At 42.2% G+C, this 13439-nt stretch overlaps 1 protein-coding gene across 13 annotated transcripts in view; it reads left to right on the plus strand.

Annotated features, from left to right (window-relative positions):
- LOC106565865 (polyhomeotic-like protein 2) overlaps positions 1 to 13439 on the plus strand; it is a 104827-nt gene that overhangs the window by 70315 nt on the left and 21073 nt on the right. For 5 of the 13 annotated variants that reach the window (XM_014133474.2, XM_014133478.2, XM_014133475.2 and 2 more), the window contains exon 1: positions 10731 to 10877. The exons of 4 other annotated variants lie outside the window; for them this stretch is intronic. In XM_014133474.2, the coding sequence (XP_013988949.1) occupies positions 10834 to 10877 (44 nt within the window). In that variant the 5' untranslated portion in view covers positions 10731 to 10833. Of the gene's footprint in view, positions 1 to 10728; positions 10878 to 13439 lie in introns of those variants that run through there. 4 more of the 13 variants (XM_014133482.2, XM_045691755.1, XM_014133476.2 and 1 more) reach the window with 2 other exon arrangements.

A 13439-nucleotide genomic window follows, 5' to 3' on the forward strand; every position in this document is an offset into this window, starting at 1 on the left:
TGCAGACTGAGGACAATTGAGCTTTGGAGGAATACGCAGATTTAAATAGGAGTCCGTAATTTGCTTTCTAATGATCATGATCTTTTCCTCAAAGAAGTTAATGAATTTATTACTGCTGAAGTGAAAGCCATCCTCTCTTGGTGAATGCTGCTTTTTAGATAGCTTTGCGACAGTATCAAAAATACATTTTCTGGAAGCTTGTTTCAGAGCTCGGGTGTTTTCTGTATACCAGGGAGCTAGTTAATTATGACAAATGTTTTACATTTTTAGGGGTGCAACTGCATCGAGGGTATTGCGCAAGGTTAAATTGAGTTCCTCAGTTAGGTGGTTAACTGATTTTTGTCCTCTGATGTCCTTGGGTAGGCAGAGGGAGTCTGGAAGGGCATCAAGGAATCTTTGGGTTGTCTGAGAATTTATAGCATGACTTTTGATGCTCCTTGGTTGGGATCTGAGCAGATTATTTGTTGCGATTGCAAACGTAATAAAATGGTGGTCCAATAGTCTAGGATTATGAGGAAAAATATTAAGATCCACAACATTTATTCCATGGGACAAAACTCGGTCCAGAGTATGACTGTGGCAGTGAGTAGGTCCGGAGACATGTTGGACAAAACCCAATGAGTCGATGATGGCCTTTTGGAGTGGGTCTGTGGACCTTTCCATGTGAATATTAAAGTCACCAAAAATTTGAATATTATCTGCTATGACTACAAGGTCCGATAGGATTTCAGGGAACACGGTGAGGAACGCTGTATATGGAACACGGTGAGGAACGCTGTAAAACAGTCACTATAAAAAGTGATTGAGTAGGCTGCATAGATTTCATGACTAGAAGCTCAAAAGACGAAAACGTCAGGGTTTTTTGTAAATTGAAATTTGCTATCGTAAATGTTAGCAACGCCTTTGCGGGATGCGCGATATGTCAAGCTCAAGCTTCAATACATCGTTTGACATGTTTCTATGAACTGTAATATAACTTTTTTGACTTATCGTCTGAATTTACTGCGCGAGCACAGTGGATTTGGATTACTCGACTGAACGCGCAAACAAAAGGGAGGTATTTGGACATAAAGGATGGACTTTATCGAAACAAATGAACATTTATTGTGGAACTGGGAGTGCATTCCGATGAAGATCATCAAAGGTACAGTGGGGGGAAAAAGTATTTGATCCCCTGCTGATTTTGTACGTTTGCCCACTTACAAAGAAATGATCAGTCTATAATTTTAATGGTAGGTTTATTTGAACAGTGCGAGACAGAATAACAAAACAAAAAAATCCAGAAAAACGCATGTCAAAAATGTTATAAAATGATTTGCATTTTCATGAGGGAAATAAGTATTTGACCCCTCTGCAAAACATGACTTAGTACTTGGTGGCAAAACCCTTGTTGGCAATCACAGAGGTCAGACGTTTCTTGTAGTTGGCCACCAGGTTTGCACACATCTCAGGAGGGATTTTGTCCCACTCCTCTTTGCAGATCTTCTCCAAGTCGCTAAGGTTTCGAGGCTGACGTTTGACATCTCGAACCTTCAGCTCCCTCCACAGATTTTCTATGGGATTAAGGTCTGGAGACTGGCTAGGCCACTCCAGGACCTTAATGTGCTTCTTCTTGAGCCACTCCTTTGTTGCCTTGGCCGTGTGTTTTGGGTCATTGTCATGCTGGAATACTCATCCACGACCCATTTTCAATGCCCTGGCTGAGGGAAGGAGGTTCTCACCCAAGATTTGACAGTACATGGCCCCGTCAAATGATGCGGTGAAGTTGTCCTGTCCCATTAGCAGAAAAACACCCCCAAAGCATAATGTTTCCACCTCCATGTTTGACGGTGGAGATGGTGTTCTTGGGGTCATAGGCAGCATTCCTCCTCCTCCAAACACGGCGAGTTGAGTTGATGCCAAAGAGCTCTCATCTCATCTGACCACAACACTTTCACCAGTTGTCCTCTGAATCATTCAGATGTTCATTGGCAAACTTCAGATGGGCATGTATATGTATTCTTGAGCAGGGGGACCTTGCAGGCACTGCAGGATTTCAGTCCTTCACGGCGTAGTGTGTTACCAATTGTTTTCTTGGTGACAATGGTCCCAGCTGCCTTGAGATCATTGACAAGATCGTCCTGTGTAGTTCTGGGCTGATTCCTCACCGTTCTCATGATCATTGCAACCCCACGAGGTGAGGTCTTGCATGGAGCCCCAGGCCGAGGGATATTGACAGTTCTTTTGTGTTTCTTCCATTTGCGAATAATCGCACCGAATGTTGGCACCTTCTCACCAAGCTGCTTGGCGACTGAGCGCCGTACTCAGATTATTGCAAAGTGTGCTTTCGCAGTAAAACTTTTTTGAAATCTGACACAGCGGTTGCATTAAGGAGAAGTGTATCTATAATTCTTTGAATAACAGTTGAATATTTTATCTACGTTTATGATGAGTATTTCTGTAAATTGATGTGCTCATTCACCGGAAGTTTTGGGAGGCAAAACATTTCTGAACATTACATGCCAACGTAAAATGGGGTTTTTGGATATAAATATGAACTTTATCGAGCAAAACATGCATGTATTGTGTAACATGAAGTCCTATGAGTGCCATCTGATGAAGATCAAAGGTTAGTGATTAATGGTACCTGTATTTCTGGTTTTTGTAACACCTCTCCTTGCTTGGAAAATGGCTGTGTGGGTTATCTTGTCTAGGCGCTGTCCTAACATAATCTAATGTTGTGCTTTCGCCAAAAAGCCTTTTTGAAATCGGACAATGTGGTTGGATTAACGAGAAGTGTATCTTTAAAATGGGATATAATAGTTGTATGTTTGAGAAATTTGAATTATGAGATTTTTGTTGTTTTGAATTTGGCGCCCTTCTATTTCACTGGCGGTTGAATAGTGTGTCCCGCGGGTGGGACGCTAGCGTAGTGATGTACCGATATGACATTTTTGGCCAATACCGATATCTGATATTTTCCTTGCTGAAAAAACCCAATACCGATGATTTAAAATAAAATGTGAACCTCTCTTGGAAATGTGGGATGCTAACGCCACCCCGTCAACAGCCAGTGAAATAGCAGAGCGCCAAATTCAAAACAACAAAAATCTCACAATTCAAATTTCTCACACATACAAGTATTATACACCATTTTAAAGATAGACTTCTCGTTAATCCAACCACAGTGTCCGATTTCAAAAAGACTTTACGGCGAAAGCATAGCATTAGACTATGTTAATTAGAGACAAAGTCAAAAAGTTCCATTACCGTTCATAGAAACATGTCAAACGATGTTTACAATCAATCCTTAGGGTCTTTTTATCATAAATATTCGATAATATTCCAACCCAGACAATAGCGTATTCATTCCAGAGGGAAAAAAAGGAACGGCGTACATGGGTGACCGCGCAGTAAACAACTCATTGGCCTCAGGCAGCCAACTTGTTGAGTCAGCTCTTATTCTCTCCCCAGTCACAGTGGAAGCATGAAACAACTTTCTAAAGACTGTTGACATCTAGTGGAAGCCTTAGGAAGTGCAAAATGAACCCTAAGTCACTGTATACTGTATAGGCAATCACTTGAAAAACTACAAACCTCAGATTTCCACACTTCCTGGTTGGATTTGTTTCAGGTTTTTGCCTTCCATATGAGTTCTGTTATACTCACAGACATCATTCAAACAGTTTTAGGAACTTGAGTGTTTTCTATCCAAATCTACTAATATATGCATATCCTAACTTCTGAGCCTGAGTAGCAGGCAGTTTACTACGGGCACGCCTTTCATCCGTACGTCAAAATACTGCCCCCTACCCTAGAGAAGTTAAGCATTCTAGTACAGTTAAATAGTTAAAACACACACAGACGCAGCGGTCTAAGGCACTGCATCTCAGTGCAAGAGGCGTCACTACGGTCCCTGGTAAGAATCCAGGCTGTATCACATCTGGCCGTGATTGTGAGTTCCATAGGGCGGGGCACAATTGGCCCAGCGTCGTCCCTGTGGGGCCGGGGTAGGCCATCATTGTAAATAAGAATTTGTTCTTAACTGACTTCCCTAGTTAACCTGTTAGGGCTAGGGGGCAGTATTTACACGGCCGGATAAAAAAACGTACCCGATTTAATCTGGTTATTACTACTGCCCAGAAACTAGAATATGCATATAATTATTGGCTTTGGATAGAAAACACCCTAAAGTTTCTAAAACTGTTTGAATGGTGTCTGTGAGTATAACATAACTCATATGGTAGGCAAAAACCTGAGAAGATTCCTTACAGGAAGTGGCCTGTCTGACAAGTTCTTGTTCTTCTTGACTCTCTTTATTGAAAACTGAGGATCTTTGCTGTAATGTGACACTTCCTACGGCTCCCATAGGCTCTCAGAACCCGGGAAAAAGCTGAATCATGTAATTCCAGCCCCTGGCTGAAAAACATTAGCGCCTTTGGTAAGTGGTCTATCAGAGGACAATGAGACTGAGGCGCGTGCACGTGTCTATTTTCTCTCTCTTTGTACTAAAACACAGATTCCCGGTCGGAATATTATCGCTTTTTTACGAGAAAAATGGCATAAAAATTGATTTTAAACAGCGGTTGACATGCTTCGAAGTACGGTAATGGAATATTTACAATTTTTTTGGTCACGAAACGCGTCGGGCGCGTCACCCTTCTTTACCCTTTCGGATAGTGTCTTGAACGCACAAACAAAACGCCGCTATTTGGATATAACTATGGATTATTTTGAACCAAACCAACATTTGTTATTGAAGTAGAAGTCCTGGGAGTGCATTCTGACGAAGAACAGCAAAGGTAATAACATTTTTATTATAGTAAATCTGACTTTGGTGAGGGCTAAACTTGGTGGGTGTCTAAATAGCTAGCCCTGTGATGCCGGGCTAGCCCTGTGATGCCGGGCTATCTACTTAGAATATTGCAAAATGTGCTTTCACCGAAAAGCTATTTTAAAATCGGACATAGCGAGTGCATAGAGAAGTTCTGTATCTATAATTCTTAAAATAATTGTTGTTTTTTGTGAACGTTTATCGTGAGTAATTTAGTAAATTCACCGGAAGTTTGCGGGGGGTATGCTAGTTCTGAACGTCACATGCTAATGTAAAAAGCTGGTTTTTGATATAAATATGAACTTGATTGAACAAAACATGCATGTATTGTATAACATAATTTCCTAGGGGTGTCATCTGATGAAGATCATCAAAGGTTAGTGCTGCATTTAGCTGTGGTTTGGGTTTATGTGACATTATATGCTAGCTTGAAAAATGGGTGTCTGATTATTTCTGGCTGGGTACTCTGCTGACATAATCTAATGTTTTGCTTTCGTTGTAAAGCCTTTTTGAAATCGGACACTGTGGTTAGATTAACGAGAGTCTTTAAAATGGTGTAAAATAGTCATATGTTTGAGAAATTGAAGTAATAGCATTTCTAAGGTATTTGAATAACGCGCCACGGGATTCCACTGGCTGTTACGTAGGTGGGACGAAATCGTCCCACTGGCCCTAGAGAAGTTAAATCAAGGTTACACACACACACACACACACACACACACACACTGACCAAAAAGTAATTTTGTTGGCATTTACATATCTCCCCATTACCAGTAAAACATAATCAAAACCTATTTATTTCACTTACTTGCTGTGCTGTTTTGTTGTTTATTTGTTCAGTTGTTTCATTCTCAACCAGGATTTCATCATACATGTCAAGCAGTGAAGTTTCAGCTCTGTCTGTCCGTGGCCTCTCTTCCTCGGTGTGCACTGTCACTGTGTCCGTTTCCATCTTGTCCAGCTGTGTATGTAACATTTCACGTAAACCCTGTTTTTTGTCTGCATCGAAGTAGCGGTCCTTGTACATAGCATTGAGCATGGTGACGACACAGTACAGAGAGAATGCCACCGAATCGCATGTTCACAGCCTGTGTCTGCAGTTTTGTTGAGCAGGCGTTTCAATGCCGTGACGGAGGGTATCACGTCTGCTGCAGGCGCAGTTGATGAGCTTATTTCTCGAGTCAGTTGTTCGAATGGAGCTAGCTAGTGTGTTCATGTTTCCAAGTTTCAAACATGTTCTCAAATGCCATTAAAATGGCAGCAGCGGTATGACAACCAGCATATTTTTGAGCATGCAATACAACTTTCTTCAGTACGAAATCTTCAACGACCCACTGTGCTGTTAGACTCAGCATGCTCATGGGGCTGATATCGCTGGTCCAAATGTCAGTCGTGAAGCTAATAGCAGTGACGCCATTACTGTGTAACTCTGGTAGGGCAACATCTGAAAAATTGCGCGCTTGGTAGTGTGTACCGGTGCTCAACCAGTCGGTGAAAGCTAATATCACCCACGACAGAGAACAGTTGATTGTCAAGGGCAATGAATTCCATTATCTTGGCGTTAATGTATTTCGCCTTGGAGTTGTCTCGCAGAAATTTTCTTACTATTTCAAATGACTGCTCAACTTGTTGCAGACATTGTGGGCTAGGTTAGGAATGCTTTGTTGCACGTGTAGCGCTAAATGTTATGCGGCGTCATTACTAGGGTTGCACATTTTGGGGAATATTCAGAGGTGGAAACTTTCTGTGGGAATTAATGAGAATATATGGGAATTAACGGGAATGTATGCAAATTAATATTAATACCATTTAAATGTAATGTTTTTTTGCATTGGATATATTTTTACATATTATATGGAGACAAACAAACATTTTACCTTATCATAAGTAGACATAATTACAAATGATAAATCCTTCCAATAGAGAAAAAAAATGATTTAGTTACGAATTTTACTTTAATTAAATGAGTTGACTCGTCACATGGGATGATTTCACTGAACATCAAAAGAAAGGGAATATTGAATGATATCCCAATGATCCATCGCATCTCCCAAAAACGGTTTCAATATACAGTTGAAATCGGAAGTTTACATACACTTAGGTTGGAGTCATTAAAACTTGTTTTTCAACCACTCCACAAATTTCTTGTTAACAAACTATAGTTTTGTCAAGTCGGTTAGGACAACTACTTTGTGCATTACACAAGTAATTTTTCCAACAATTGTTTACAGACAGATTATTTCACTCATAATTCACTGTATCACAATTCCAGTGGTTCAGACGTTTACACACACTAAGCTGACTGTGCCTTTAAACAGCTTGGAAAATTCCAGAAAATTATGTCATGGCTTTAGAAGCTTCTGATAGGCTAATTGACATCATTTGAGTCAATTGGAGGTGTACCTGTGGATGTATTTCAAGGCCTACCTTCAAACTCAGTGCCTCTTTGCTTGACATCAGGTGAAAATCAAAAGAAATCAAACAAAATTGTAGACCTCCACAAGTCTGGTTCATCCTTGGAAGCAATTTCCAAACCCCTGAAGGTACCATGTTCATCTGTACAAACAATAGTACACAAGTATTAACACCATGGGACCACGCAGCCGTCATACCACTCAGGAAGGAGACGCGTTCTGTCTCCTAGAGATGAACGTACTTTGGTGTGAAAAGTGCAAGTCAATCCCAGAACGACAGCAAAGGACCTTGTGAAGATGCTGGAGGAAACGGGTACAAAAGTATCTATATCCACAGTAAAACGAGTCCTATATCGACATAACCTGAAAGACCGCTCAGCAAGGAGGAAACCACTGTTCCAAGACCGCCATAAAAAAGCCAGACTACGGTTTGCAGCTGCACATGGGGACAAAGATCGTGCTTTTTGGAGAAATGTCCTCTGGTCAAAAATATAGAACTGTTTGGCCAAAATGACCATTGTTATGTTTGGAGGAAAAAGGGGGAGGCTTGCAAGCCGAAGAACACCATCGCAAACGTAAAGCACGGGGGTGGCGGCATGTTTTGGGGGTGCTTTGCTGCAGGAGGGACTGGTGCACTTCACAAAATAGATGCCATCATGAGGATGGAAAATGATGTGGATACATTGAAGCAACATCTCAAGACATCAGTCAGGAAGTTAAAGCTTGGTCGCAAATGGGTCTTCCAAATGGACAATGACCCCAAGAATACTTCCAAAGTTGTGGCAAAATGGCTTAAGGACAACTAAGTCAAGGTATTGGAGTGGCCATCACAAAGCCCTGACCTCAATCCTACAGAAAATGTGTGGGCAGAACTGAAAAGGCGTTTGCGAGCAAGGAGGCCTTGCAAACCTGAGGAATGGGCCAAAATTCACCCAACTTATTGTGGGAAGCTTGTGGAAGACTACCCAATACGTTTGACCCAAGTTAATCAATTTAAAGGCAATACTACCAAATACTAATTGAGTGTATGTAAACTTCTGACCCACTGGGAATGTGATGAAAGAAAATCTGAAATAAATCATTCTCTCTATTATTATTCTGACATTTCACATTCTTAAAATAAAGTGGTGATCCTAACTGACCTAAGACAGGGAATTTTTACTTGGATCAGGAATTGTCAGGAATTGTGAAAAACAGTTTAAATGTATTTGGCTAAGGTGTATGTAAACTTCCGACATCAACTGTACCCTTTACGCAGCACTTTGTTGAAGCTTCTTTGGCAGCGATTACAGCCTCGAGACTTCTTGGGTATGACGCTACAAGCTTGGCACACCTGTATTTGGGGAGTTTCTCCCAATTCCTCTCAGCAGATCCTCGCAAGCTCTGTCAGGTTGGATTGGGAGCGTTGCTGCACAGCTAGTTTCAGGTCTCTCCAGAGATGTTCGATCCAGTCTCTGGCTAGGCCACTCAAGGACATTCAGAGACTTGTCCTGAAGCCACTCCTGCGTTGTCTTAGCTGTGTGCTTAGGGTCGTTGTACTGTGTGAAGGTGAACCTTCACCCCAGTCTGAGGTCCTGAGCACTCTGGAGCAGGTTTTCATCAAGGATCTCTCTGTGCTTTGCTCTGTTCATCTTTGCCTGACTAGTCTCTCAGTCCCTGCCTCTGGAAAAACATCCACACATCATGATGCTGCCACCACGCTTCACCATAGGGATGGTACCAGGTTTCCTCCAGACGTGACACTTGGCATTCAGGCCAAATAGTTCAATCTTGGTTTCATTAGACCAGAGAATCTTGTTTCTCATGGTCTGAGTCTTTAGGTGCCTTTTGGCAAACTCCAAGCAGCCTTTTTTTGAGGAGTGGCTTCCATCTGGGCACTCTACCATAAAGGCCTGATTTGGTGGAGTGCTGCAGAGATGGTTGTCCTTCTGAAAGATTCTCCTCCACAGAGGAACTCTAGAGCTCTGTCAGTGACCATCGGGTTCTTGGTCACCTCCCTGACCAAGGCCCTTTTCCCCGATTGCTCAGTTTGACCGGGCAGCCAGTTCTAGGAAGAGTCTTGGTGGTTCCAAACTTCAATTTAATAATAATAATTTTACCAGGTAAGTTGACTGAGAACACGATCTCATTTACAGCAACAACCTGGGGAATAGTTACATGGAAGAGGAGGGCGATGAATGAGCCAATTGTAAACTGGGGATTATTAGGTAACCATGATGGTTTGAGGGCCAGATTGGGAATTTAGCCAGGACACCGGGGTTAACACCCCTACTCTTACAATAAGTGCCATGGGATCTTTAATGACCTCAGAGAGTCAGGACACCCGTTTAATGTCCCATCCGAGAGACAGCACCCTACACAGGGCAGTGTAGGGCAATCACTGCTCTGGGGCATTGGGATATTTTATAGACCAGAGAAAAGAGTGCCTCCTACTGGCCCTCCAACACCACTTCCAGCAGCATCTGGTCTCCCATCCAGGGACTGACCAGGACCAACCCTGCTTAGTTTCAGAAGCAAGCCAGCAGTGGTATGTAGGGTGGTAATGCAGCTAGCTTAAATGCTGCTGGCTTAAGAATGATGGAGGCCACTGTGTTCTTGGGACCTGCAGAAATGTTTTTGGTACCCTTCCCCAGATCTGTGCCTCGACACAATCCTGTCTCAGCGCTCTACGGACAATTCCTTAGACCTCATGGCTTGGTTTTTGCTCTGACATGCACTGTCAACTGTGACCTTATATAGACAGGTGTGTACCTTTCCAAATCCAGTCCAATCAATTGAATTTACCACAGGTGGCGTCCAATCAAGTTGTAGAAACATCTCAAGGATGATCAATGGAAACAGGATGCACCTGAGCTCAATTTCGAGTCTCATAGCAAAGGGTCTGAATACTTATGTAAAGGTATTTATGTTTTAAAACCTGTTTTCGCTTTGTCATTATGGGGTGTTATGTGTAAATTATGAAGAAAAAATATATTTAATCAATTTTATAATAAGGCTGAAACGTAACAAAATATGGAAAAAGTCAAGTAGTCTGAATACTTTCCGAAGGCATTGTATATGACCCTATCCTGAATGTTCATGTGTAGACTACAATGTATGCTTATAGACTGATAGGCTATAACATAACTAATGTCCTAATGAAATAACAGATTGAATAACATTTTCTGTAAAATAAATAGATAACTCATTTACAGATTTGAGTTTTGTGCTTATCCAATATGATTTTTGTGATGGGTTGGCTATTATATGGCCGAGGCTTCATGCTACCATATTCAGTATTCTGGCAGGGGGAGGGTAGAGGGTGAAATCATTATCATCGTCTTCATTAGAGAGGGTCCTTTTGACCAATCAGCATGCTGCACTGCACTGGGATTCCATAGGCACCCAGTTGGCTGTCGCTAGGATACCTCATAATCAGGAGGAAGGCAGAGGCCTGGTTGGCAGGCTGTCTGTGTTGATGTTGGGATGGGGAGCAGAGTATTAGTAGGGGATAGAGAGAGAGAGAGAGAGAGAGAGAGAGAGAGAGAGAGGCTAATGTTTGAATCCACCACACAGACATAGTCAGACAAAGAGGAGCAGCATCCTACAGGACCAGGGTCCCGGGGGATGGGGCATCACACTCCCGCAGCACGCTGGGGGGCCCAGAGGAGGTAGGAGCATTGGGGGCGTTGTCTTTGCAGCACCCCTTGTTCTATTATACCCATAAAGCCTTTCTAAAAGCCATTGATGTACATTAGCTGTGCTCTTTTACTATATTGATCCCGATAATTTGACAAATGCATTTTGTGGTATGTATAATATATATGTATGTGTGTCAACACAAACCGTCTGCTCCTCGTTAAGTGACGGGGGCTACTGCCCTTACTGCACACTTAGCTCTGTAGAGACAAATGCAAATTGACACCAGACTGTCTCTTATTTTGGTCTGGAATGACAAGAGCAAGCTCATGAATCCAATAGCATATTTGTTACATCTCTGTGTCTAGAGACTTGGTTACAGCCCACTCCTAGTGTAGCCCTGTGCTCTCACCAACAGCGACCCAGTACAGGATTCCTGCTGCCTGCCAGTTGTGGGGGAGTAGGGTTCCATGACTGATGGATGAGTGATTCCTCTTGGAGAGACAGGGGCAACAGGATTGCCAGAAAAGGCAATAAGACCGAGGCTGTTCCCTACACCATGATGAAGAGAACAATGCTTTGTTCGATCCAAAATCCCTGTGTAACCAGACTAGATGTCAGGCATAACTCTCTCTCTGGAGCAGGCTTAATTATAGGGGGTACATCCAGATGTGAAATAATGCTCTCAATGATTGGAATTTTTGGCAGCATAATGCTTTTGTATTGTATAGCCATGGATAACCAGTAACTAACTGTATGATGGGGTGTGTTGGAGTTAGTCTGGTTGTTCATGAGGTTGTAATACACAGTACCAGACTATGGTGGAACAAGGTGAGGTTTGTCATCACTCAATGTTTCTTAACCAACAGTGCACTGTATGCTATGGCTATGCCTGAATCCACTGAAAGTAGAATTAAAAGGAGGGGAGAGAAAATAGCTTAGGAATTGCAGCATAGCTGTTAAAGATCTAATTTAATTATTTCCATCACAACCCTCCCCCAACCACTCACGCAGTCAAAATCCACAATGCATTCCAAAAACTCAATCTCAGCCCTAGGTTCTCTTTCCCAGTCCACCTTCCTCCCAGCTTTCTTAACCCCGTCAGCTGTTCTGCTCTCTCAGCCCATCCATCTCATCTGCCCAGTCTACTGAACCTCACTTCCTCTGCTAATGGGGCAGCAGACCACTAGGGTGACAGTCAGTCACTGGGATGCTCTAGAGTCAACTACTAATCTGTTCATTCTCACATGTTGAAGACAGAAAGGGTTCAGCAGCCAAAAGACTGATTGGAGTAGATACAGTATCGGTATAGGTGTACTTTAACTGTCATTTAAGTCCTTATGTTGTCAGTCCAGTTGTGATTAGATACACTCTTCTTTCACTTAAATATGTCACTGGAATTCATTATCTTTCAGAACATGCATTTTTCTGCCCCTACCAAATTGGATTTAATGCTTACCATTAGACGTGTTGAATTAAGTGGGTTATTGTTGTGGTAATCTGAGAATGGCGTGGGGTTAGTTTTAAAATAAAGGCCCCTGAAACTCAGTTCCTCTTCTCTGTTATGAATTTCAATACGAAAACAAAACGGCCTTCATTCACCAGAGCTCACGCATGGTGTGATAGTTACGGACATTTGTATTGATGAAAACCTTCACGTCCCCTGTCTGTCACGAATGTTGGAATAAAATTAAGTTGCCTATTGTCCATGGGGTTGGTTCTTATATAGGTCGGAATTTGAGATAAAATATCCAAAGGAACATAATAATAAACTTTCCAAACGTGGGTCTGCTGCACTCTCTTCCTCTGTCAAAATAAAAGTCCCCCACAAGTTATCGCTTGCTTGCGCACATAAGGAGCACGTGCATTACTTTTATTTTGACATGTGCTGAAGCAGAGAGGAGGTGGTATGCCATGAACCTGCTGCAAACCCACGTTTATTTATGTTCCTTTGGATATTTTGTCAAATTCCACCCTATATAAGAACCAACCGCATGGACAATCGGTGGAGTAAGTTTAAATGGAATTGTATTCAACATTCGTGACACAGTGGACGTGAAGCTAGCTTTCCTGTTTTGACAATGGCTTTTTGCGTGCTGATGATGTCCAAGAGACAGCATCGGTGCATCACGCCTGGTTGTGATGGGGCCTGTGACGTTGTGGACTGCAGCCAGCTAGTTATCTAGTTTCCTAACTCACCCATTCTCCTCTATTCCCCATTCATGGCCCAAAACATAAGTGCCTGAATATGACCTGCTCATTTTTTATTTAGCTAGCTAGTGTTCTTGATACTGTGTAACATTGTTATGTTAATATGTAAAATCGCTATGAAGGCCAAGTATGCATATCATCACACTTGCTAGATGCTTTTAGCAACGCTGGTATATTGACACTAGCGTTGTTGGGAATTGGATTGCAAAAAAAACCTTAACAGACGGCAGGAAGCCAGAAGTTATATCAAATTCAATTTCAACTTACTCTGCCGGTGGTCTGGATGGTTGGTCCTTATAACCGGGGAATTGGAGACAAAATATCTAAAGGAACGTATTAATAAAAAATACTTTCCAAACGTGGGTCTGTTGGATTAATGTGTG

Source organism: Salmo salar, chromosome ssa12 (assembly GCF_905237065.1).
Source record: "Salmo salar chromosome ssa12, Ssal_v3.1, whole genome shotgun sequence".
Lineage (NCBI taxonomy): Eukaryota > Metazoa > Chordata > Actinopteri > Salmoniformes > Salmonidae > Salmo > Salmo salar.